General features: G+C 37.9%; 1 protein-coding gene across 4 annotated transcripts in view; it reads left to right on the forward strand.

The window, feature by feature from the left end:
• Positions 1–23,679, forward strand: part of fam13b (family with sequence similarity 13 member B) — a 67,698-nt gene that overhangs the window by 6,310 nt on the left and 37,709 nt on the right. For all 4 annotated transcript variants that reach the window (XM_084907603.1, XM_084907609.1, XM_084907625.1 and 1 more), the window contains exons 2-6: positions 11,107–11,259; positions 12,764–12,976; positions 17,912–18,124; positions 19,543–19,720; positions 20,221–20,365. In XM_084907603.1, the coding sequence (XP_084763729.1) occupies positions 12,811–12,976; positions 17,912–18,124; positions 19,543–19,720; positions 20,221–20,365 (702 nt within the window). In that variant the 5' untranslated portion in view covers positions 11,107–11,259; positions 12,764–12,810. The remainder of the gene's footprint in view (positions 1–11,106; positions 11,260–12,763; positions 12,977–17,911; positions 18,125–19,542; positions 19,721–20,220; positions 20,366–23,679) is intronic.

Genomic DNA, 23,679 nt, shown 5'->3' on the forward strand with positions numbered 1-23,679 from the left:
CCTTGTTTTAAGTCCTGTTTAAGCCAAATTGCTATCAGTAAAGCCAACAGTCAGTCAGCTATTACTGCATGCTTTCAAACCTCTTGAATTATACTTGTGATAGCTAGAGCAAGGCTTTGCAAATGGCTAATACATTAATTTGACCTTGACCTCAGAGGTGAGTTTTCCTGTCTTGATTTGGCAGTAGTGCTGTTTGGCTTGGATTGAAGGTAAAGTTAGTTTGCTGGCATCAAACTCGGCTATTAAAACCTCTCAACACTGCTCTGGAGCCATTTCAGGTCAAGTCATTGCTTACCTAGATCTGGGATCAGCTGTGCTCACTTGTTCAGCATTGGCTTTTGCACGGAAACTCATTTAATGGGATGTACTTTGGTTTATTTTCATCTGGGCACATTAAGGGTTTATGTTACAATGTTACATGAATATGATGGATACTCTCTATTACTGTTCATATAAATCAGTAAAATTAAGGAAATATTTTTAAACCTTTATAAAAATCATAGCAAACACAGAACTGTTTAAAGTTGTACACAAAGGCCATGCATTATATAAAACTAGACATGCATGGGAAACTGCATTTTAATAATTATTTATATTCGTTTTTAAATATCAGTATCATTAGGTTGAACAACAACAATTAAGTGATTATAATATCATGAAACTGTTCCCTTGAAGTCTACAAACAATAATATGAACTGTTTCCCACTCTTAATATTTTGTTTACATTACACTTTAATAAGTACACAGTCTTGCTAGATTCTGTTGTGCGTTTCCGTTTTCCCAGATGGGTTTCTACTTACAAAAAGAAAATTACATCATTACTCTGGATACTTTTGTACATGCTGTTCCTTTTTCCACACGTGGAATTAGTTGGGTAAAAAATGGTGCTTTTTCAATTACATTTTTTGTCATTTGCCTTGACTTAAATTATCTATTGTACCTCTGTTCTTATCATAGTAAAAATGGCAAACAAAATTTAGCAAGTGCATCTTGAAGAGAAAATCAACTCTTTTGTGTGTTCGATGCATGTGGAGAACAAGCATTGACTCGTGGCCACAGAGCAATAATTGAGAAGCAAATCCTCATTGATCTAAGCTCATTTCTCTGCCCTTTTTGGTGAGAATGCAAAACTGCCTAAACGTAATGGCTAAAATATCCCTCTTAATTAACCTAACTACTTAACACAATGTAGATTTGTTCACTTAAAAAAAAAGTTAAAAATATAAAAAGATGCAGTTAAAGGAAGTAAAAGACAGCAGCAAAAGCTATAATTAAAATGTCACTTCCTCTATTCTCTGTGAAACTATAGTTTGAACTCGTATCAGATTTTGCTTGGTCACTGTTGTTCATTTGTCAGCTTATGCTCACAGCTGGTGTTTTGATCTATTGTTTACACACAGGAACTCACACACAGATGGGAATGACAAGACTTGTACTATCCTGTGTAGACTATTCTGTTAATTGAGCCTCATTCAGTCTTTGTATAGTAATGCAAAGGATATTCATTCTGTGATACGGGACGACAGGCTTCCTCATTGTTTGAGTTTGACTTTCCCATTGCACTGTCACTGCTTTCACAGAGATGCCAGACATACACAATGTACAAAGGCAACAGTGAAGTAAAATACCAGCAGAGTACTGGCCCAAAGTTGGAGTGCAGACATTTGGAAATTTCCATCAATGTGAGAACGAGTGAGAGAAAGAGGTGATACAGATCGATGCTAAATCAATAAAGCTCAAAGTCATTGCCTCAAAGGAGACTGGGCCCAGTAACTCCTCCAAGCTCTGCTAAGGTCGGGCTACCACCTAATCTGTAATGCTTTGATGGTGAACTGAAATGAGTGTGTTGAGGTATATGGAAGCTCTGGAAACAAAACATTTACTTTCAAATTTGTAGGTCGTGTATATCGGTAGGAAGTGTACTTCACACCAGTGGTGCATATTTTGTCACCATGGCAACTAAGAAAAAAGAAAGACATGGCAATCGAATTTACTATGTATTTAATAGATATCAGTACCAGCAAAAAAAATAACCGATTACATACATAATATGCGTACAAGACATGAGATATATATCACCATACAAAACCTATCCACAGATTATACACCTGCTGAATTTAGTGTGAACCACACCTGAATGTTAAAATGACTACTGCAGTTACTTTACAGTACAAGTTTGAAATAGATCTGTTGACTTAAAACCCCAATTTTACAGTAATTAATGTTCTTGTTCATAATCCTTTGCATAATTTTTCTTGATAGAGGGTAATTACTTTAGATGTGCCAGCTCCACATGACTTTGTTGCTGTAGATGCTATCGTTTGATCAAAAACCACTGGTTTATTATTACTTAGTTTTCTAAGGATATATTAGTGTTAGCTCTAGGGGGACAATTTAAAGTACAGTCTTCACCTCTGAAGGCCTGAGGGAAATAATTAAACGTTTATGATTATAAGGCCTCTAAACAAAAAAATCTTCAACTACATAATAGCTCTATTGGGATTGGCGTGATAAAGAGGCTGCACTAAAACGTTGATAATACACTATCAAAAGTCCCTTTTATCTTTTATGCAACATTGCTGAATGTTAGTGATGGCCTACTGTCATCCAGACATAATTCATGACAGTAAAGCCACAGTATATAGCCAATGCTTAGACAGTAATATACACTATGTATACTGTGTAATAGACTTCTTTGGGAGATTGCACAGTCTGTGTGCAAATTACCTTTCTTAAGATGGTTATATTTAATAAAATATGACCTTAACCATTTCTTTAGTTTAAGAAAAATCTGATTTGGGTTATTGGTAAAGTGTTAAAAAAATAAATTCTGTATGTCTGTTTACCCAGATGGCAACCAATCAAACTTTATGCAAATGTCCCAAACAAAATGCTGCTTTCCCTCCACTCCCACATTGGCTGCACAGAGCTGCACTTGTGTTTCCACTGTAGGCGTTAGAGCTTTTTTCAATGTCAAAGCCCTTCTGGGAAGAAAAGAAAGGTTGTTTTTTTTTGTTTTTTGTTTTTACCGTTTCCCTTGAAAGGCACATGAGTCCTATGAAATTTTAAGACAAATTAATTCAAAGGCCTTCATAAATCAGATGGTTGTTTATCCATAAAATATCAGTATAAATTAGAGATGGCACGATACCACTTTTTTATGTCCGATAACAATACCGATATCATAAATTTGGATATCTGCCGATACTGATATGAATCCGATATAGTGTATTTTTTAATCAATAAAACGTTTTTTTAATATCTTGCTGCATTTTGTATAAGTTTACACTCAAGTTTAAATAAATAACAACACTAAAGCTATTCTGTTATACCTGTATGTAAAAAATACACTGCGCCCAAAATATTTCATAGTTCAGCAAAACCAATCAATCTAATAAACTTAAACCTGCTCCATCCTCCCTATTCTGGTATTTTAAAGAGTACTTAGCAGAAATATTAAGCAACCTAACTAATAGGGTTGCAAACTCCCAGCAAAAAAAAAAAATAGGGAACCACCCTCCACCTCATGATGCTTAATTGATGTAATCAAATTTAATTTGATGCAGGGGGAAAAATGCACAGAAATAAATTATTATTTCAAGAATAATTAAATAGATTCAACATCTTTCTTCAACAGAATTGCAGACTGCACAGATGGTGCCTTCCCAAAGGAAAAAGTAGTATAGCTTACTAGGGTATATTAGACTTAACAGTTACTATATACAGTAATGGACTACTATATATTTTACATCAGATTAAAACTTTGGGTGTAAGATTCAGATAATTATTTATTAAAAGCTAGACATTTTAAATGAAAATAAGAAAGAAAAGTATGTCTTTGTTCCCCCTTTTCCCTGTTCATGCCCTATCGGCCCCCCTGGCTAAACTTTGCTAGATCCGCCCCTGCACAGTTACCAGCTACGTAGAAAAAGATCCTGGTGTAGAAAGTAATATTAAATAAATTCTAACAACAGCTTATCAAGCTTAATAGTGCTGCTGTTGTTCAACCGCTGGTTTCCTCTTTCTGGTGAGAAGTGGGCCAAAAACTAAGAAGAGAGACGGACTCGCGACAGAAAAGCCGATCAGCTGATCATTAAGCAGTTTCACGATTGAAGTAGCAGCAGGAGAGAGAGAGAGAGAGAGGCAGTCCCTCCATATATCGGTTATTAAGCTTAACACTAAAATGCTTTACAAACATTCAGAGATGAACTTACACACTTGCTTTACTTCTCTCTGGGATAACTTCCTCGGAGATGAAATGCTGGTTTGGTAGCGAAGCTACAAATACACACAGCCGCTCTATCACGTGATGCATACTGCTGCAACGTGCTAGGTTATGAGCCGAGTTACGCTGTGTAGCAAGTTTTGTGAGGTGCTTTTTTGATATTTAATGGATCGGATTACATTTTTTATTTCTCGCCGATATCCGATCCAGTAATTTGGGTCAGTATCGGACCGATACCGATACGTAATATCGGATCGGTCCATCTCTAGTATAAATTATCAGAAAATTTCTGTTACAGTTTCCAAAAATGTCTGTAGGTTGCATTTTCTAAATGACTGTCCGGAATGATATGATGCGTGCTGCATAGGCTGGTTACATGAAACAAGATTTAGCTCTGTTCACCCCCTTGATCTGTCATATTCATCAGATTCTCTAGCTTCAAAGAAAATCAAGCTAACCAACATTTGACAGCCAGTTGTACTAGTTTTTAAAGTACATGTTGCATGAAATAGTATAAAAATATGTGTTGAAATGGTTATTTTTGTTAGATGTCCCCTGCATCTTCAAAATAATTAACAGGAAGATTGTGAATGTTTCTCGAGGGAAAGAGATAACAAGGCCTGAAAAGAAGATGTCCCCCAAAGACATGTGCTTATTAATTTATCACAGAAGGAGCAGCTAAACTAGGCTAGGGCAGTGAGCTGCTGCTGATGATTCAAGGGCAAACACCAGCTTTACTGCCTTTTTTTTCCTCCTGATCGTCTCCTTACCTCACTTGCCCTTTCTTCTCTGACTTCATTAGTGTTTCTGCACGCAAACTGGATTCTGTTTGAGCAAGATAATTGCCAGTTTTCCTCATTTGGCATAAGAAAAATAAAACACAAACAAATTGTAAAAATGATGTGCCGTCTTTGTGTGGATACACTACTCAATTTTTCCCGTGTGCTTTTCCTCTTCTTATTCTTTCTGTTTAGCCATTCTCTTTATGATGCTCTTTTATTCTCTATAACTCTACTCCTTCTTTATTCCCCCATCTGTCTGTATCTTAGACTCTCAGCCTGACTTGACCTGCTGCTGTCTGCCTCCAAGAAATAGACTATAATTTCAAAGTTGTAAAATAAAATAAAACTTTAACCTAAAATTAAAAATGTTAACTATCCGCAAAATATTTGATTTTGTACTAATAAATGACTGAATGCTAAATAATACTCTTCAACTCTAAAACTAATCTACAGATTAAGCTAGATAGAGTATAGTAGTATCTACTTGAGTCTTAGTAGGAAAATGTATTTATTTATATTAACATCTATTTATATGTAATCCTTCTATTCTGTTGCTTTATACACTTGCCATGAACAGTCTATGTGATAACTCATTAGATGCTATTCAACCTTTAGGCTTTTTAACACAAAGGATAGTGCTATCTATGTATATATTGTTTTAAATTACTTAATATTTTTCTTAAATTGTACAAATTGAGAATAAAACAAATAATAATAATGTTAAGTATCAAATTTGTAATTCTTGCAGCGAGAATCTAAATGACAGAGTATTTATTTCTCACCAGAATCCCTGCTCTCTGTTGTTGCCATTCATGCATTTTGGCCATTTAGAAGTAAGTCTGGTGGATAGTGAACATTATCTGCTAACAGCATGTCACTAGATAGAAGAAGAAAACAAGGAAGTTATTACAACATTACAACAACATCCTTTTGCTGGGACAGGGTGTATCGTTAGGGTGGCTTAGTGCTACAAGGCAAATGAAAAGACTTGGCACTAATACCAGACAGCTTAAAATGTGCACATACAGGTTTTAGGTCAGCTTTCACACCACCTATATGTTTTTGGTTTATATATGTTTTAATAGCTGTTGTATTTCCTGTCTTTGTGTTCGTGCTTTCTTTTACGGGCTCTCCCATGCAAACTGTTTATTTTTCAAAGCCCTATCTGTTAATGTTTTTATACTGAGACTGATACAGCTGTGTGTAATGTAAAAACACCTTAGCTGCTGGGATCAACATAATCACTAGCTGTGCTTAGCAGGTTTTTGATATGCTTCGTGTTATGCAGGTTCTTGCAAATTAGTTAAACATTACGAATGGCTAACTGGGCTCAAGGTAGCAGAAAATTAAAACCATTTCTGTGAGGTGACATGTTGTAAGTAGTATCTGACTAAATGAGTCTCAATTTAAAAGCCGCCACTTTGTGCTCAGTAACTCAGATTGCAAATCAGATGTTTAAGTATACACACTCTGAATGATAAATACCAATGCCTGATACATTTGATGAGTGCTTAAAGTGACGTGTCATCTTCATTACTTCAGTGACAGACCTTTTTTTGGGGGGTGGGGTTGGCGTGGGTCATTCCAACACTATCGACTTAACTAAAGACTTAACAATCAATGGATACATGTAAGAAATGACTTGAGTCCAACACACCTAATACAGTAGGTGTGTGTGGAAATATGAGGCCATAATAATGGTTTTATGGCAGACCATAAAAGTTGATAAAGTTTAGGGGATTCATGTTTCTTCTCACGTTTACCTTTTAAGACTTTCAGGAAAGAGAATGAAAATCTCTTTCCTGAAGATTTTTTTTCTTTGCATGTATGTATCGCAGTTTTATGTAGTTTTCTGTTATTTACCTTTTGTCTTATGTTATGTCTTAGGTCTTATGTTTCACTAAGTTTTAAGACTGGGTTTTTATTGTATCAAAGTATTTACTTTAGTTTCTTTTTTTTTTTCTTTAATGTGATTAAGTAATTACTTGGCAAGAATTGTTCAGGGACAAGGTTCAAGAAATTCGGAATAGATTTGTGAGGCAGTTGAGTCACGTAGACACCCAAGTTCCAATAAACTATTACACGAATTCACAGGAAATTTATATCATTACCTTGAAAGGGAGACAGAAGCAAAGGCTGGAGTTGAACTTGGGGCACTGCAGTAAGGCCTACTGATCCTTAATGCAAGGTGCAGTTACTCTACCAGGTGGGCCGCCAGGGCACAACAAAGGGCTTCTCTCTTTTTTAGTTTTTGGTTTAATATAAATGCTAAAAAACTCCCAGGCACTTTGTTTTAAGTGACAATTAAAACACTCTATTTCTTATACCACTATTATGTTTAATTGAGAGAATAGAGTTGGGTTTTTTAGTTTTTTAGATTGAATATATCTTTTGTATGAGAATGAAGCCTTTTTAATTCTTCAGATTTTGACAAAGTCTATATATAATCTTTTGAAGAGCAAACAAAACCATTTTGAATCCAGGAAGCCAATCTGTGCAAGTATTTTTTTAAGCTCAGAAATTTAAGACAGTACATCATTGAGAATGAAAAACAGAACTACTGAAATGCAGGAAACAGGAGCAGTTTCTGGGTTTGTTCTTATGAAGAGAATTCCTGGCCCAGCTACTTCCTCCAACCTTCTTTTTGTCACCTTGTACTTCCCTCATTTAGTTGGACCATGATAGTTTGGCAACTAATCACAGACTGCAGAATTGAACCACTTTGATCTCTTTTATTCAGTAGATTTCACACCATGGTGCGCGTTGGGGAGAATTTGCTGATTTATTTATAATGCCCTGTGAATATTTTATTTTCATTGTGGTCATGGACTCTGTTTTAATGGAAAAGACACTGTTTTGCACATCAGAGGTTCAGCTTAACAAGTCTTTTGTTCTCATAGTTTTTTCCTCTTTTTTTTTTTGCTGCTGTTATCACTTGGACCATGTCAGTGAACTGTGTGGTCATAGTCATATTGTGGAACCTCTGATCTTTCTGTTCAGGTTTCATATCTATGTGAACACAGGTGCTGCCATACTGAAATGTGATACAAGTCACATGGCAAGGATAGAGTCACGATCCAGAATCTGATTCTCCTGGCAGGTGTAGTTGAACTGACTCAAATCACATGATTAGTTGTGAATATAGTCCCTGGAAAAAAAAATCTTGCCACCTTAACTCAGTTTCTGCAAACTCGTATTTTACTTTGAAAGTTCTGATCATAAGTGATTCATTTCAAATTTGTTTCTGTTCCTTCTGCACCTTAATCTCAAAAACCAGAAATCCTCATAGTCAAACATTAACCAAGTCTTTTCATTAGCAGTGTTTGACTTTCAGAGGGTGAAACAGTTAATTTAGCTTATCTTCTGTGCTTTCTTTAGCACATCAACTGACCGTGTTTATTCTAGTGAGACAATAAAGTACAATTGGAAAATGCCAGAAGACTAGCAGAGCCATAGCCATACGTCTGGAGGTTTATTAGATGCCAAAACAGCATGATGTTTTGGCATCTAATAAGCAAATGTGAAACAAATGATTCCAGTCATTTCATCCTCTATTGCAGCTGATGCGAGGGAAACAATAAGAATATGCCTGTTCCCAAATGATATGCATTCCGGTTCTTTATTGGACCACACGGTCCCTCCCAATTGAAATGTGTGAGCTCATGGCTTTTTACCGTCTTATTGTTTAGCCGTGTGTCTCTGTGTACACCTTTCTGGGTGTGTGTCTTTTTCTTTGAACACCTTCCTTCCTCGTTCTTATTCAGGTTTATTTTTCTCTCCTCAAGCACTTAAAATTTATCATGTTCAACAATGCCCCTTATTGTTTAGAAGGACGTTGTAAAATGTATATGGGTTTAAGACAATCAGATAGAAGCATACAAATCAGTTCTATTGCTGACCAAACGCTGCAGAGATCTTTTAAAGTAAATTTTCATAGCAGGCAAGGCTTTGGTTTAGTTGGTTGTCTAATCTCTTGATTGGAGATTGTCCTCATCTGTCTGTTCCTCTGTCTGACATTGCTCAAGTGTTTTGAACCTGCCTGTTAATGTCAAGCTTTTGGTTCTGCTATTAAAGCTTTCAGCCTGGTGAATTAATAATCATCTAACAATATTCAGAAACAGTAGTTAGGGATTGCATAATGACTTTGTTTTCCGGGAACAAAGCTGTGTAGCTTGCGGGCTCTGACCCAGTACAAGAGTTTTAGCTGCAACAGTGGGATTTTCTCTGGCTTTTAAAGAGGCTTAGCAATGCCAGTTCAGTTGGCCTTAGAAAAACTGGAGGCTGAAGAATCTCTTTATTAGTAATAACTGTGAGTAAACACAAGGGTACTGAAAAGTCAGTTTGATGAACTTAAGTAAAATATCCTATGTAGTCATTGGGAAAGCTTTGATATTAAATATCACTCTCTTAGTTTTTGCGGACAGCAGTTCAGTAAGATGGGAACACTGGTACTCAAACAAAATGGCAGATAGGAGAGTAAGTAAAACTTTAGTCCCCAAACAGACCATATGGTACAAGAGACAATAATTATGTGTGCTGCCTTAAAAACCAAACTTGAAAACAGTTGTTTCTGTTTATTGCAGTTCTTTTCTTCATCACAACATATCACATGTAATCACACATTGTGTATAACAAGGAAGCATGGCTGTGCCTGACAATTATAATATGCAAACTCTGTTTCAGCTGAGTCCCACAAAACCCAGAAATACGATTCCAAGTAATCTGATGGTTGATTTAGGTTTTATATTAACCAAAAATGGCAAAGAGCTCATTTTATCGTTAGTGCTTAAGTCACTGCACTGGAGTTTTTTCATGGTTTTCCTGATTTGAGATTGTAGCTTTCAGAGTTTATAGCTTTCATAACATGGCATAGGCCTTTGTTTCCATATGGTTGTTGCCAAGGCTCTTAAAAAGGTTTGTAACTGGCTCCATTTGATGGTCTTACTTACATGATCCAGATGACTGTTTAGGAGATTTAGGTACTTTTGTAATTTTGAAATCTTACTGTTTTTGCAAAGAGAGGCAAATCTTTTATCTGTCAGTATTTTCCTGTCGTGCCAATTTCTGTTCCTGTTTATCTCTACTACTCCGCTTCTCTTATTGTAGAACTGTTGAATCCAAGTAGGCCAGGTGGGTTGTGTAACACACAGCCAAAACTGTGAATAAGATAGGGAAGAAAGGAGTGAAATGGAAAAGTGCATTTATACACTGTTTTATTGAGTCTGGAGCCTAAATGGGTCTACCTGCCTTTCCTTTGCTTCATCAACATAAAATACAGTTTGTGGTACATATTTCCATACTGACCAGTTAAGCAAAAAGTAAACTTTTCCTCCTAATATACTTTCAGACACATACACTCATCAGCTAGATCTCATTTTGCACGTATTCTAACATGCAACCATGTCCTGTCTGGGCAAATAATAGTTCACATTCATACAATGGCAGTATTGAGACACACATGCACACTCTAAAGGGGAAGGAAGTCAATAGGAACACACCTAATATAGACACATTAAATGGGACTCTTTGTGCATACGGGCAGGCACAGGTCTGTAAGACACTATGGCACAGCTTTCCAGAACAATCTTTATTGGTTTAATTATTGTATTCAGCTCTCCAGCTGACTTTTAGACAGCCTGATATCTCAAACCTTGAAGATTTCATTAGCGAGCAAGGAGAGCAGAAAAACAGAATGGGGAGTGAAGAAACAGGAAAGAAAGGATTTTAATGAAAAAAGATGAAAAGAAAATGGGCTTGGAGCATAGAAAAACTAGAAGAGAAGGGAAAACTGAAACTCGCTGTTGTGGGTTTTTATTGCTGCGATTCCAGCTTTGGTATTGGGCCCAATGCATCTTTCATCACTAAATAACCATGAACATGCAATAAAGCCTGAGAATAGAAACTGGAAGTGGAAAACTATAGCCCACATGAAACCCATTGTTACTACATGAAGTAGCTAATTGTGTTTTTCAACACACCTGCGATTGGTTAATTAAAACGTTCCATCTTTTTTGTCTCCATCCTTATCCTGTCTTCTTCTGCCATTATCTCCTGTTCTTTTCCCCTCCATCTTTTTTCTTTTCCTGGTTCTCTTCTCAGTGTAGCTAGAAGGGAATCCTGTTCGAGGGATTAGCGGTCTGTCAATGAGGAACTACCGGCTCATCTTCTGCCACAACCTGAAGCAGCCATAGATGGTTCAGTGGTTTACTGGCCAGGGGAGGAGAGGATAGAACACACTTTCACTGCTACACGGTGAGTGCACACAAACACACAACACTTACCGAGCCACATCCGTAATTGAAGGGGAAAATAGACTCGGTGCATTTCTAAGCCATGACCACAGATCAGATGCACAGATGCACATCAGGGTTTTTTTTAAGCAGTTTGGAACTTATGTAATACAGTCAACAGTGTGGTAAACTTGCCAAAGCGAGTTTATCATAATGTCTCATTGTCACACAACTATTTCTTAGATTTCATTTTATTATCTTTATGATTCTTGGTGCTATAAAGGGCCCAGATGTGAGGATATAAAGAGCACATCATCCTACAGCCAAGAATTAATTAGCTACAACCGATGAACTCTGCCAAGGGCTGTAAAATAAGCAGTCATTGGTACATGTTATGAAGGTATCCACTTAATAATGCGAACAATCTGTTAAAGTAGGCTTAAACATAGTAGTTGTTGATATTGTAAAACAAACTGGATATCAAGAGAGTAAAAGAGAAGCACACTGAATATATGTAGCTTTATCTACTTACGTTCAATGCATTCTTTGTAATATTTTAAATTATTAGTGCTGATATTTTTCTATTTTCATCTGAAAATCAAAATGTTTTAACATTGATGTTTGAAACTATTAAAATATGTACTCATATTGTATGTCATTTATATTTATATTGCATTGTATGTCATTATTGTAAATAAGGCCAGATTACTTGCTTACATTTAAAAGACCGCTATCATTAGTTACATAATACTGTAAGATTAGTTTCACTGGAACAAATTGAGATTACATTTCTGATAAACTGATGTTCCTCCCCCAGCGATGAGTGGACTGGACACCATCTGTCGATGTTTGCATTTAGATTACTAACCAAAAAACCAACGTCAATATCAGACTTTTCATTTGCTTATTTTGCATTGATTTTCATCCCATCCTGAATGTCATCACCTCTAAAGAAGCTACAGAGGACGACAGAACACATAATATAAGACTGCAGGAAGCAAACAAAGCAATTTGTCATGCAACATTTGTTATAGGATAAAAACACTGGTACAGTATTACAAACTGAAAACCAGACAATTAGTCAGTAGCTATTTTGAATATTGACTACACATTTTAGTCAAAGAAAATTGGAATCTGAATGTTTGCAGGGTAAAGCTTCTCAAAAATGATTGTTTCTTTATTTATTGGTAAATTGATTATGCAGTCTTTGGAAGACTGTAAACAAAACTGACATAAGATGTCCTACTCCCCCACCTACCCTCTTTTTACAAAATCCCTTTGCAGGTCACTACCCTGTAGCTGTGGCCCTGCCCCCTCCCACTCACTGGCACTTAACAGTTAGTAAAGCCAGACAGTCCTGTATGTCCTGCATGACTGTTTACTGGCGCCTTTAAATAATTATTCTTGGTATCTATAAGCCCGCATGATCAAGGACAAAGATTTTTATTTTTAATTTTTTTAAGCCAGGCTGCATTCTGTCTTTCTCTCACATTATGTCTGATCTTACCCATTTCTTCCTTTATAAGACGTCAGGTCTTGGCGGGGTTGTGGTGAGGAGGAGGAGGAGCAGGCCATGAGGAAGAGCGTGTCTCCGTTGCCAGGCAACGAGGGCGGGAGCTCAGCCAGCACCACACGGGTTTTTGGTGTTCCTCTGGAGGATGTGACACACACACACACAATCAGCGGCCATGAGGTTCCTGCACTAGTAAAAGATATTGTCGACTACATTGAGGAGCACGGTGAGTGACTGAGACGCAGTTGAGTTCAGTTTAATTCAGTCCTACATATTTGTTTAATATGCACATTGAAATGCATATCCTAGTCAAAAACGGGTCCAAGATTCCTCACAGTGTTACTGGAGGCTAAAGTAATGCCATCCAGAGTTAAGTATCTGGTTAGATACCATATTTCTAAGATTTGAAGGGACAAGTACAATAATATCACTTTCTATCTGAATTTAGGAGCAGGAAATTGGAGGTCCAGGTCTTTATGTCTTTAATAAAACTTGCAGTTTTGTGCGGTTTAACTGATTAGTGTGTCATCTGGCTTCAGGGAAAGATAGAGCTTGGTATCATCTGCATAGCAGGGAAAGTGTATACTATACATGTATAAAGTAAACAGAACTGGTCCTAGCAAAGAAACCTGTGGAACTCCATAATTAACCTTAGTGTGTGAATAATAGGGATGGGTATCGTTTAGGTTTTATCCGATACCAGTACCAAACCGGTACTTTTGAAACGGTGCCGTTGATTAAACGGTGCTCGAACCGGTGCTTAAAGAATGGAGAACACACATTTTGTCCAAAAACCTCTTATGTTTTGCTGTTTTTTTTTGTAAAAAGATAACAATGTTAGCCTTTTCTGCAGCTATGGGGCATATATGGTATCACTCTTGGCTGGAAGCAGTGCTTAAACAATGGAAAAAACACCAATTTTGTCCAAAAACCTCTCATGTTTAGCTGTTTCCCACTTTTTCTTTTCTTTGGTCATTTTAGCCTTTTTGGCCAGGGTGAAGGGAGCATCTGCCATCAAACAAGAAGACAGCCGCATGTAACTACGACGGTGTTTGCTAGTTCACCTTACGTGCATTCATTTAATAACGTGGTTAGCCTACTCAACGTAAATTACCATCATCATCGGTCATCATTTCTGCTACACTGGCAGGGCTAGGGGCCAAGACTCTCCTCTTCGGGTTCTTGGGGGATGTTGCTAACTCCAGGTCCGATAACAGGCACCACACCCGCAGTAGATGTGCACGGTGTGAGGTCTTGCAGCAAGCTATCAAATACGGTGCATTTCTCGGCTTTTAACAAAATGCTATACGTCGCCAGGTGTTTCATCAGATTCGAGGTGTTACCTCCTTTGCACAGTATCACCTTAAAGCACTTGCCGAGTTTGCATCTTTTGCTGTGAAGTACAGCCAGACTTTGACCGCTTCACCTTGGGCACTTTTAATCTGTAGCTCTGCTCTAAAAGAACGTACGTACCTGGGCCTGCCTACTACGCTTACAAAGATAAAATGATTGGCTAGAATCCAAAGTGTATGACATCTCAGGGAAAAAAAAGCACCGAAATAAAGCACCGAAATGTGCGCTGCTTTTCGGTCTGGTTACTACCGTTTATGTCAGAACCGATGCCATTATGGCACAGGATACTGGTACCCATCCTTAGTGAAGAACTTAGCCTAGTTACAGACATTCAGTGTGTACAAAAGAAGCAGAGAAGTCCATGTATTGATAAAGCTCCTCTCTAAATCTTCTGTGATTAAATTATAAGAGGTGCCTTAAATTTTGCATGTGGCTGAAGCAGATCTTTCACCTCATTTCTTTTTGGTAAGGATCTGCTGCATCTCCCTCAGTTAAAGTTATGAGTCATATTTACATGGAGCGTTTAATTTGTAGCAGGATACAGGCATTACATAATCTTACATAATTACCACTAATGTTAGTTTACTTAATGTAGAAATAACTCTGCAGCTGATGTCAAAATCCTTTTATTCCGTTTTAGCTGTAGTTTGACTCGAGGGGTTGCACCTGTATGTCATTCCGCTTATTTAACTAAACACGTCGAGCCAAAGATTTAAACAATTTCTCAGTACAAAATGTTGGATGTTCAGCTAAATCAGATTACGTCTGTGATGTTTCAGTCCTGCTTTTGTTGAGCTACAGTATCTTACATCATGATAAAACCAAAATATGTTGTTTGTGGGATCCAGTTTTTGATAAGATAAATTCTGAAGGCCCTGGCAGACAGCTCCACGGCTGGCTTCCTTCTGTTACATAACACTTCTGTCAACTTCAGCCTCACTTGTGAAAACAGAAGAGAGTGAAGAGAGTAACCTACCAAGCGCTCGCCCTGGATTTTCCTATAACCCCCTAGAACATTTCTGTATGAGCATCACACAACAGTAACTTCAGTCTTCTGTCATGTTCTTACAAAAAGGAAGTTGGCAGTTAAGACAGCTCAGTCTGAAAGATGAGAAGTAAAATGCCTGACTGTTTCACTAGCCAGATCCAAGTTTTTTTTTTTAAACTAACCAAATCTGAATTGGGCTTGTATATTGGTACTGATTAGATTACACTATCAGTACTTGTTTTATAGCTCTTTAAAACCTCAGCCAGACAGTCTTATGTATGCTAAAGATATGTTGTTGGTTTGACCCTTGTTATATCAATTAGACACTTGTATGTCGTTACCCTTACTGTGTGCAAAATGAGATAAAAAACAACTGAGCATGTAAAGATCAGTTGATGTACTTTGTATCATTAGAGATTGAAAAGCAATTCCACAGCTGTAAATATATCCCACATAAAATGAAGGAATTGCCTGAGAAGACAATAAATGGTTTAAAGTAATAAAAAAAAGATTATCAGGAAGCATCCTGATCATTTAAATAGGATTAATCTTTGATATAGATCTTACAAAGCAGGTCAATGGGACGCTGGACACGCTGGATACATTTTCACGTTAAAGTAAATAAGTGTTGAATAAATACGCTTTTTCTGGAGTTGTCACTGAACTTTTTTTAAACACTGCTGAAATGAAGTACCACTTCAAATTGTTTCCAGTGAAGCAGGTTGGTGATTTGTGTAACTTGGGGGCTCTTTGACTACATGAGGTTATGCAATAAGTCTCCAGGGTCTCTGCTGGTGCAATAATTAGAGCGGTGCTGCCTGTCAGGAAGTTACTAAGACAGTGAAAAGGCCTCCGTCTCTCTGGGATGCCTGGTAGTAGTTGAAGCAGGAAAATGACGTGAAATGTCAATTTGATAGAAGACAGTTGCCAAAAGCTGAAAACATTAGAGGCATGTCTGAGCAAATGCCCAGTGTTTTAATGGATCAGCCAAGACTGAGAGACCGTTTTATTTTATTTGAGTGTAACTCTGCTGTCACTCTGTGTACCTCTGGTGTTCTTCATGTAGACGGCTTTGTGGAGATATAAAAGGGAGCAGGTCCCACGGGATTCCTGTCATCATTTGGACTTAGTTGATTGTCTTGCTTGTTAACAGATAAGAAACTGGAGAGTGAGGCTATAATCAAATGTAATCCACACATCAAACCATTACCACTTAAATATAGTTTGAAGCATTTCGTGTGTTTTTTTTCTCTCCACACCATATATTTGTTGTGTTGTCAAGAACGGATCATTTTCGCACATTTGTGATAGCGATAAGTCATCAGATCTAGAACACTCACCACTAAACAGATGTTCTCAGGTGAAAATGCATGCAGTCAATGTATTTCTTTGGAGCTTTGCTTTTAATGCATTTATCAAATATTCCCCTTTTCTTTTGTTTGTATATGTTTCAGTACATTTTTTGGCAAATTTGTATAAACAACTTACAACTTACACGCTACTTCAACAACTTACAAGTGGTTGGTCAGGTAGCTGCAACCAAGTAGTTGTTACACATCCAGAAAAAGAACCCAAAATCTTTTGCAGCAGATTCACGTGACATTGCAGTGCATAACATCAGGATATTGTTTTACAAGATCAACTGATATGTTTGGTAAACAAGGGGGAAAAATGTTGGTTATTCTAAAAATGTCCTCTAAAAAGCCTTGACAAGATTTACAGATTGGTTTATCTTTTCTGTCACAAACACATGTGATGCTGCCTCACATGCGAATGATATTACAGTATGGTCATGCTTTTTCTGATAGATAAGGGAAGAATCCACATAACCAAATGTTTTTGCATACATACACACACACACACACACACACACACACACACACACACACACACACACACACACACATCACTGTACTTTCTTTTGTTCATCTTATATAAGTTGTGTAACAGTGAAGGATCTGAATCATTCTGCATCAGCAAAATTACAGTACTCAGTTAGTTTTGACTTCCCTTACAGGTTGGTAATTTTCAATTCCTAATTTGGAAACTCTAACATGACCAAGCTGTATTTTGTTGCATCTTTATGAGTTATTATTGTCAGAAAAACATGCCCTGTGGGGGGGGGGAAGCATATGAATCTTTACTGTTTTAAAACACCAATAACAATATAATAGTATTCCTGGTGCTAAACCTGGTTGTTACACTTTACAAGGTGACAATAAGCATGTTATTACAACATCGGTTTTGGACTCTGTAATGCCTGATTTTGTTAAAGAGTTCTCTGACAGACATGAGCTTGTGAATGGGATTGTTGATTGGATCCAGTGTCTCTGTTTTTCTCTGCTTTTGATATCAACTACTAAAAAATTTACTTACATGCAAAATTAATCCAAAGCAAGCAAACCAAACTACAGAAAGCAAGACTGTCACCTAGTATGTATTAGAACTTGCAAAACTACTGTAATGCCTGGCATACCTTCCTGATCACCTCTACAAGAGGACTTAATTTGACAAACCTTTAGCTGCAAAAAAGTGTGCCACCCCTAAGCTACTGCCAAGACCTCTAAAGACTTAAGCATGACAACACCTGTTTGTGAACCACAGTAGGGCTTTGATGAGGTTATCTTAACAATTATGCAAATATGAGAAAGGTTTGATTGTTATATAATAAATATAATTTTAAAAAATCCTGGTAAAAATGAATAAGCAAACCAAGCTAACCAAATACTGAAAATTGAACTGTATATTAACATGAATGGTTTTGAAGTAGTTTGAGTTAATAATTAACATATTCATAACTGCTGCTATTTGTGTCTTTAGGTCACCTGGACTTTGAGGGGCTCTTCCTGGTTAATGGCAATGCAGAGCGAGTGGATTGGTTGCGTCAGCGCTATGACAGTGGTGAGGAGGTGAAGCTAGAGAAGGAGGCCGATCTGGCGTCAGCCGTCAGTTTGCTCCGACTGTTCCTGCAGGAGCTTCCTGAGCCCGTTATCCCGACAGCTATACAGGGACGTATACTACAGCTCTATCAAGGTGTGTGACCGTGGCTGTGTTTCCTCTTCTCATGCTATTTTACGAATTTCTTCTACACTCAACCACAGTCTGTTTTTATCCAGTACAATGCAGTTAACCTCCTTTTTCACCCTGTCTTCCTAAAATCCGGTTGGAGCTTTGAGTTTGTTCTGCTCAGTCTGTAAATGTACTTCCTATGAAAAGAGTGTTGACCATAACTGTTATAAAAACAAGCACACACTCTTCTGCATCATTTCTGGGTCTTCATCCAAGTTGATTTTGTTTTAAGCTGTTAAGGCTGTGCCCATGTAGGCTGATGCTGGTTATATATGCTGTGCGTACACAGTACGGTGGTCTGCATGTAAGGAAAACTGGCTGAAACAAACTCTTTCATAACGAGAACCTGAATTACCTCTATGTTTGCACATCTGCTACGCTGATGCACAGCCTTTATCTTTTCCTTTCTTCATTCTTTGTGCCTCTGCTTGTCCACACTCTTCTCAAATTCAAAATCTAAGGTTGTGTTAACAATGTCCCAGAGAGAACTGCTGTCTTTCAGTGGTTATTAATTCTTCCTTTTTGAGGGATTTTTGTGTATTTGGGTAAAAAATGTGATTGAAAGGCATGGGTTTCATTTCCCTTTTTTGTTTCAGCTCTTTGGCCTGTCCTCTTTCCCCTCTGTTTTTATCACAGATAATCTGCTCTAATCCCCTTGTCACAATGATGGTTGTTCCGGTTGCTGTCATCCAGATTATAGTAGAAGACTGGCTGTGTGTTTGTCGAGACTCCTTGTCATGCCATTTATTTCTCAGTCTATTATATTGTGTAATGGCACCACTGCACTTGTAAAAGGATTGCCTTTTTTGCACATTTTCCTCTCTGTCGCCCTCTGTCTCACCTCTCGCAGAGGTGAAACTGAGCATAATGTTATCTGTGTGTGCAGTTTCTCTTGATAAGATTTTTTAAGGCTATCTGTGAAGGACCAAGAAGGACCCGATAACCCATAATTCACCCCACATTATCATTCGTTTTGAGAACAAGCTCTAAAAGCAACACAGACTACAACAGAAGTTCTAATAGTGATTCTGAAATAAGAGCTTACACCCTTTTCAACTAAAAATAAAATAATTACATCCTGTCTGTGGGGTCGAGCTCTCGCTAGCTGTGCTTCTTCATAGCAAGCACGACCTGCTGGTTCTCCTGGGAGCTGCTTTGCACAGTCCATCAAAAACCTAACGTTCTTTGATGATTCTAAATTGGCCATAGGTGTAAATACTCTTAGCCTTGTGATGACCTGTTGAGCTGTCCAGGGCGTCCCCTGCCTCTCGCCTAATGAGAGCTCCAGCCCCGGTGACAGTAAAGTGGAAGTGGTTAAGCAAAGAAATGAATGTATATTGGCTTAAGTAATGATATCCGGTTTTTCGTCTTCACATTGCTAGATTACGACAACGAAGAAGAGCTGTGTAGAAATTTGAAGTATCTGCTTCAGGACCTTCCCCAGTTGAACTACGGTCTGTTGCGTTTCCTGTGCCGCTTCCTGGCTAGCGTGGCGTCACTTCAGCAAAAGAGCTGGAACGTCGGAGCGCTGGCCGCCGTCTTTGGACCCGACATCTTCCAGTAAGATTCTTCTGCAGTTATTTAAGAATTTCGAATTGTAATTTTGATCATTGTACACAGCTACCGTCTCCGTCTTACAGATGTTTACTTTAAACTTAATGAGGATGGTGTGGATATGTCACTAGTATATATTCAGTACTACATTTCTTGTTTTAGAACTCCTGCTGCTTGTATTCAAAAGCTTCATTGTTACATCTTCAGTGGAAATGATTAATCAAGTGCAAATTATCAGATTATAAAGCTGTAAAGTCAGTGGAAGGAAACTCTTGAAGCCATATACCACATCACATTTAATGAAGCCACAGAATAGAGTGACAGCTGAATATCTATTTTTTATTTTTTTTTAAAGAGTGAAAGAAGTTTTTATTTTTGGCACTTGCAGGAACACGCTTACACAGAAGTTAAAAAAAGAGGGGTGTTTATTCTCATGGGAGTATTATTATTCTCATGGGAAGCAGTGTGCAGCCAACTCAAACTTTTCTGTCATTTTCCATCTGCAGTCTGTCAACAGGAGGAGAGGACCTTCGGGACCAGGAGTCTGTCAGCAGAGTCCTGGCAGAGCTGCTGGACAATCAGGAGGGCCTGTTTGACTCAGAGGACGATGATGTCTCCACCACCAATGACTACAGCTCCATCAATGAACAGGTTCGACCCATCTCTCTTATACCACGCCTCTCAGTATTGTTGTTTCTGCCTTGCGTACTGTCGGTGTCCAATAATATGACAATAATTAGCATAGCACACTTTCTACACTTGATTTTGCAAATGCTTTTGAATTTATTAATGACTGTGAATGGTGAAGATATAGTAAATATAGTTTGTGCTGTCGTGGCAAAACATTTTATCACAGTCCACAGAGAGGTCGTCTATTTTCAAGCTTACTCGTTAATGCAGTTTTTGGTCTTTCCAGCCCACACATGTCTTCCCTCCTGCTGTAACAGATTATTTTCTCCCTGGGATCAATAAAGTCTTCTTCATCTGTTTTTTGTTCACCCCGGTCATTCTCCCATAGGGGTCTTTGTAGCTTTTCTTTTATCCTCAAACAAACACAGTCTCTAAATCTAGAGAGTGATGGTAAATGCCTTTTTAACCTGATATAATAATTAGAAATCTGCAAATAAAAACAAAGTACAAAACAATCAAATGGGAAAACAAGACAAATTTAAAATTTCTTGCCAAGTTATTTGCAGAAAATAAAACTTTTGTAAAAACGTAAATTTATTGGCATCAATCGTTACATATGGACAAAAGCGTGCTTTCACAAAAGCTGTTAGATTCCTCTTTGTCTTCCTCCTCTTTGTGTTTTCTTCGTCCTCTCTGGTGGCATTTGGCTGTAAAATGTGGCATTTAACCGTGCCAGGGTCAGAGGGGAAATTTTTTTCAGCGCTGACGCACAGAGATAGCAGTCGAATCTTATGAAAAGCGAAAGATGAAATTTATAAATGTCACCCAACAGCATAAAAGAATTTAAAAAGGCTTGAAGTGATTGTTCCATCTAACAAGCACGTTCTGTCTTGCGCTGAGGTCTTTTTTTTTATAAATAATAAAATTTTGTTGTTGGCATCAGCAGCAGTAAGTTAGATGTAATAAATGATCAACCTTAAAGGCTAACGTGAGAATAGCAACTGCTTTATTTTGACTCCAGTGACGATGTTGTTATTAGAAATCTAGAAGACATCACATTAACTGATTCAAACCTGTTACGTACAAAAATCTTTCCTTGTAACAAAACTACAGTGTCTCCAACTGGAGTTATTAATTAGCTAGAAGATCAGGCTGAAGTTTTGCTGTAAGGAAATGTAAATAACACTGGTACCAGCTGTACCCACTTCCTCTTGGTAATGTTGAAATGTAAGCAGTGGCGTTTAAGGAAAACAATACAGCATTTTTCTGTAAACAAAATTTTTCTCCAAATGATCTTGGTGTTCCCGCCCAGGGACAATGGCACACCCCTGCATACTTTACACAGAGCATTACAAGAATGTAGTTTTATAGAAACACCTGAGCCTAAACCAAACATTTTCCTCCGCTTTCTAACAACCGTTCTCTTTGCTGTCGTGCACAGTACAAAGAAAGGCGTAGTTAACTTTTAACTTTACAGTGCCCTTGTGCTTTTGTGTGATAACAAAAATACAACAATAAAGAGCCAACATTGATCAGTATCTCAAATGCTGTGCTACTTTAATTTAAGAGTACGTTGTTTGCCACAGCAGGGACTCTTTAAAAAATGTTGGAGTGAAAGGGCAGCCTGTCATTGTGAAAGTATGACCACAAAAAGAAAAAGAGAAACTTTGCTATATATCTACATTGTGTCACCTATTCAAAATCTTTCAGCTGCTTGCTTTGTTTGCTCCCCTCTCCTTATCTTTTATTCTTCGCTTCACACAGTTTTTGCCTCTATTTTAGTGTGCTCTTAACCGAACCACTGCAGACTTTGCTTCCACTTGCCTCGTAATATTGAGTCCTTGGAGTTATTATCTGCCAAATCCTACCTTTTATTCAAGGAAAAGTTTAACCTCTTCAAAGGCTTTGCATTGTAAAAAGACAACTAATTAGATTGTAATTGCGCTCTAAACAACAACAACGTAAAGCACAAGTTCTTTCAAGCAGCGCCATGTCATTTCCTGTTAGCTGTTGACCTCGGTTTTATTGTCTGATTTGTCAGATGAATGAGACTATAATATTTCTAAGAGACATAATGGAGGAGGTGAGAGCAGATGAAGAATGAGAAGACAGAAGCAAATCTGTAAAGACATGTCTGTGCACTGATCCATGTGTCTTATGTAATAGAGAGGGCAAAAAAGTGGGTGGTTTGAAGAAGGAGGGGGAGAGAAAGCAGCCAGGAAGATAGGGGAGAAATGACAAGAGTGCAGAGACAAAAGAGGAATAACTGAAGGGAAGGAGAGAGGGAGGGAGGTAGAGGTGGTGAGACAGGGGAGGAGGATAGGAAAAGAAGCCGGTGATGATGTAACCATGTAACTCACACCTCCAGTCCCTGCTCTACACCGGGGATGACTCTCATGAAGGGGATTATCTCCCACACACACCTGCTTTCACACAGGAGACCTTGAATCAAGCCTGGTTACAAACTAAAGAGTAAGTTGAAAATGCTTGGTCGAGCCTAGCTAGCACACATAAAATGAGCCAATTCCTAAGAAATGGAGAGACATTGTAAAAGCAGCGTAACAGAGAAGTACATGAACGATAATGAGCGGAGAAAGGTGGAAGGCAGGTGTTGTTTTTATAGTGTGTTTGTGCTCAACTTTGGAGCACAACAAGGTGGGAATAGGTCTGACAAAGATGAATATAATCGGAGTCAGTTGAATTTCTGCTTGGGTGACAACAAGAGTACGCTGATGCTTGTTGCTGTTGCGAGGATAATAAAAGGTTTGTTTTTTAGTTCACACTTCTTAGTTTCAGGGTTTCTGCTTGGAATATGAAAGAAAAATATTCTGGATTCTCTACTGAGATGGCTTGTGACATTTTTGGTGCAGCTTAGCTTGGCTTGGCTGGACTGTCTGATAGTGCGTTTTGATTCCTTAGCCCACATTTTCTTTGGATACACACCAGCTTGAAAATATATTATTGCTCTAATCAACCACAATCCTGTGGCACTAAAATGCTGCTCTGTTCTGACTCATAGCTTTTAGACAGACAGCGACACTGCAGTACCAATATTGCAAACATAAAAAGTGCGCACACTGTCCCATCTGAATAATAATATCTGTGATCCACAGTGCCTTGTGTACTGGGGCCACAGTTGATATTTCTGCAGATTAAATGAGGCTTGTAGGCTTGAAGTTAATTTGACTACTGAACCTAAGACCTTTTCCTCTTGAGCTCTTTTCTTGTTACATAATTGTTCCGTTTCATGTCTCAATAAGACCTCAGATCCCTTTGTACATCCCCTGTGCCCGAAGTGGACATAAGTTAAGGCTTCAGCAACAGATGTTTTATAA

The sequence above is a fragment of the Perissodus microlepis genome, chromosome 2, assembly GCF_051167445.1.
Source record: "Perissodus microlepis isolate ML-2025 ecotype Zambia chromosome 2, ASM5116744v1, whole genome shotgun sequence".
Lineage (NCBI taxonomy): Eukaryota > Metazoa > Chordata > Actinopteri > Cichliformes > Cichlidae > Perissodus > Perissodus microlepis.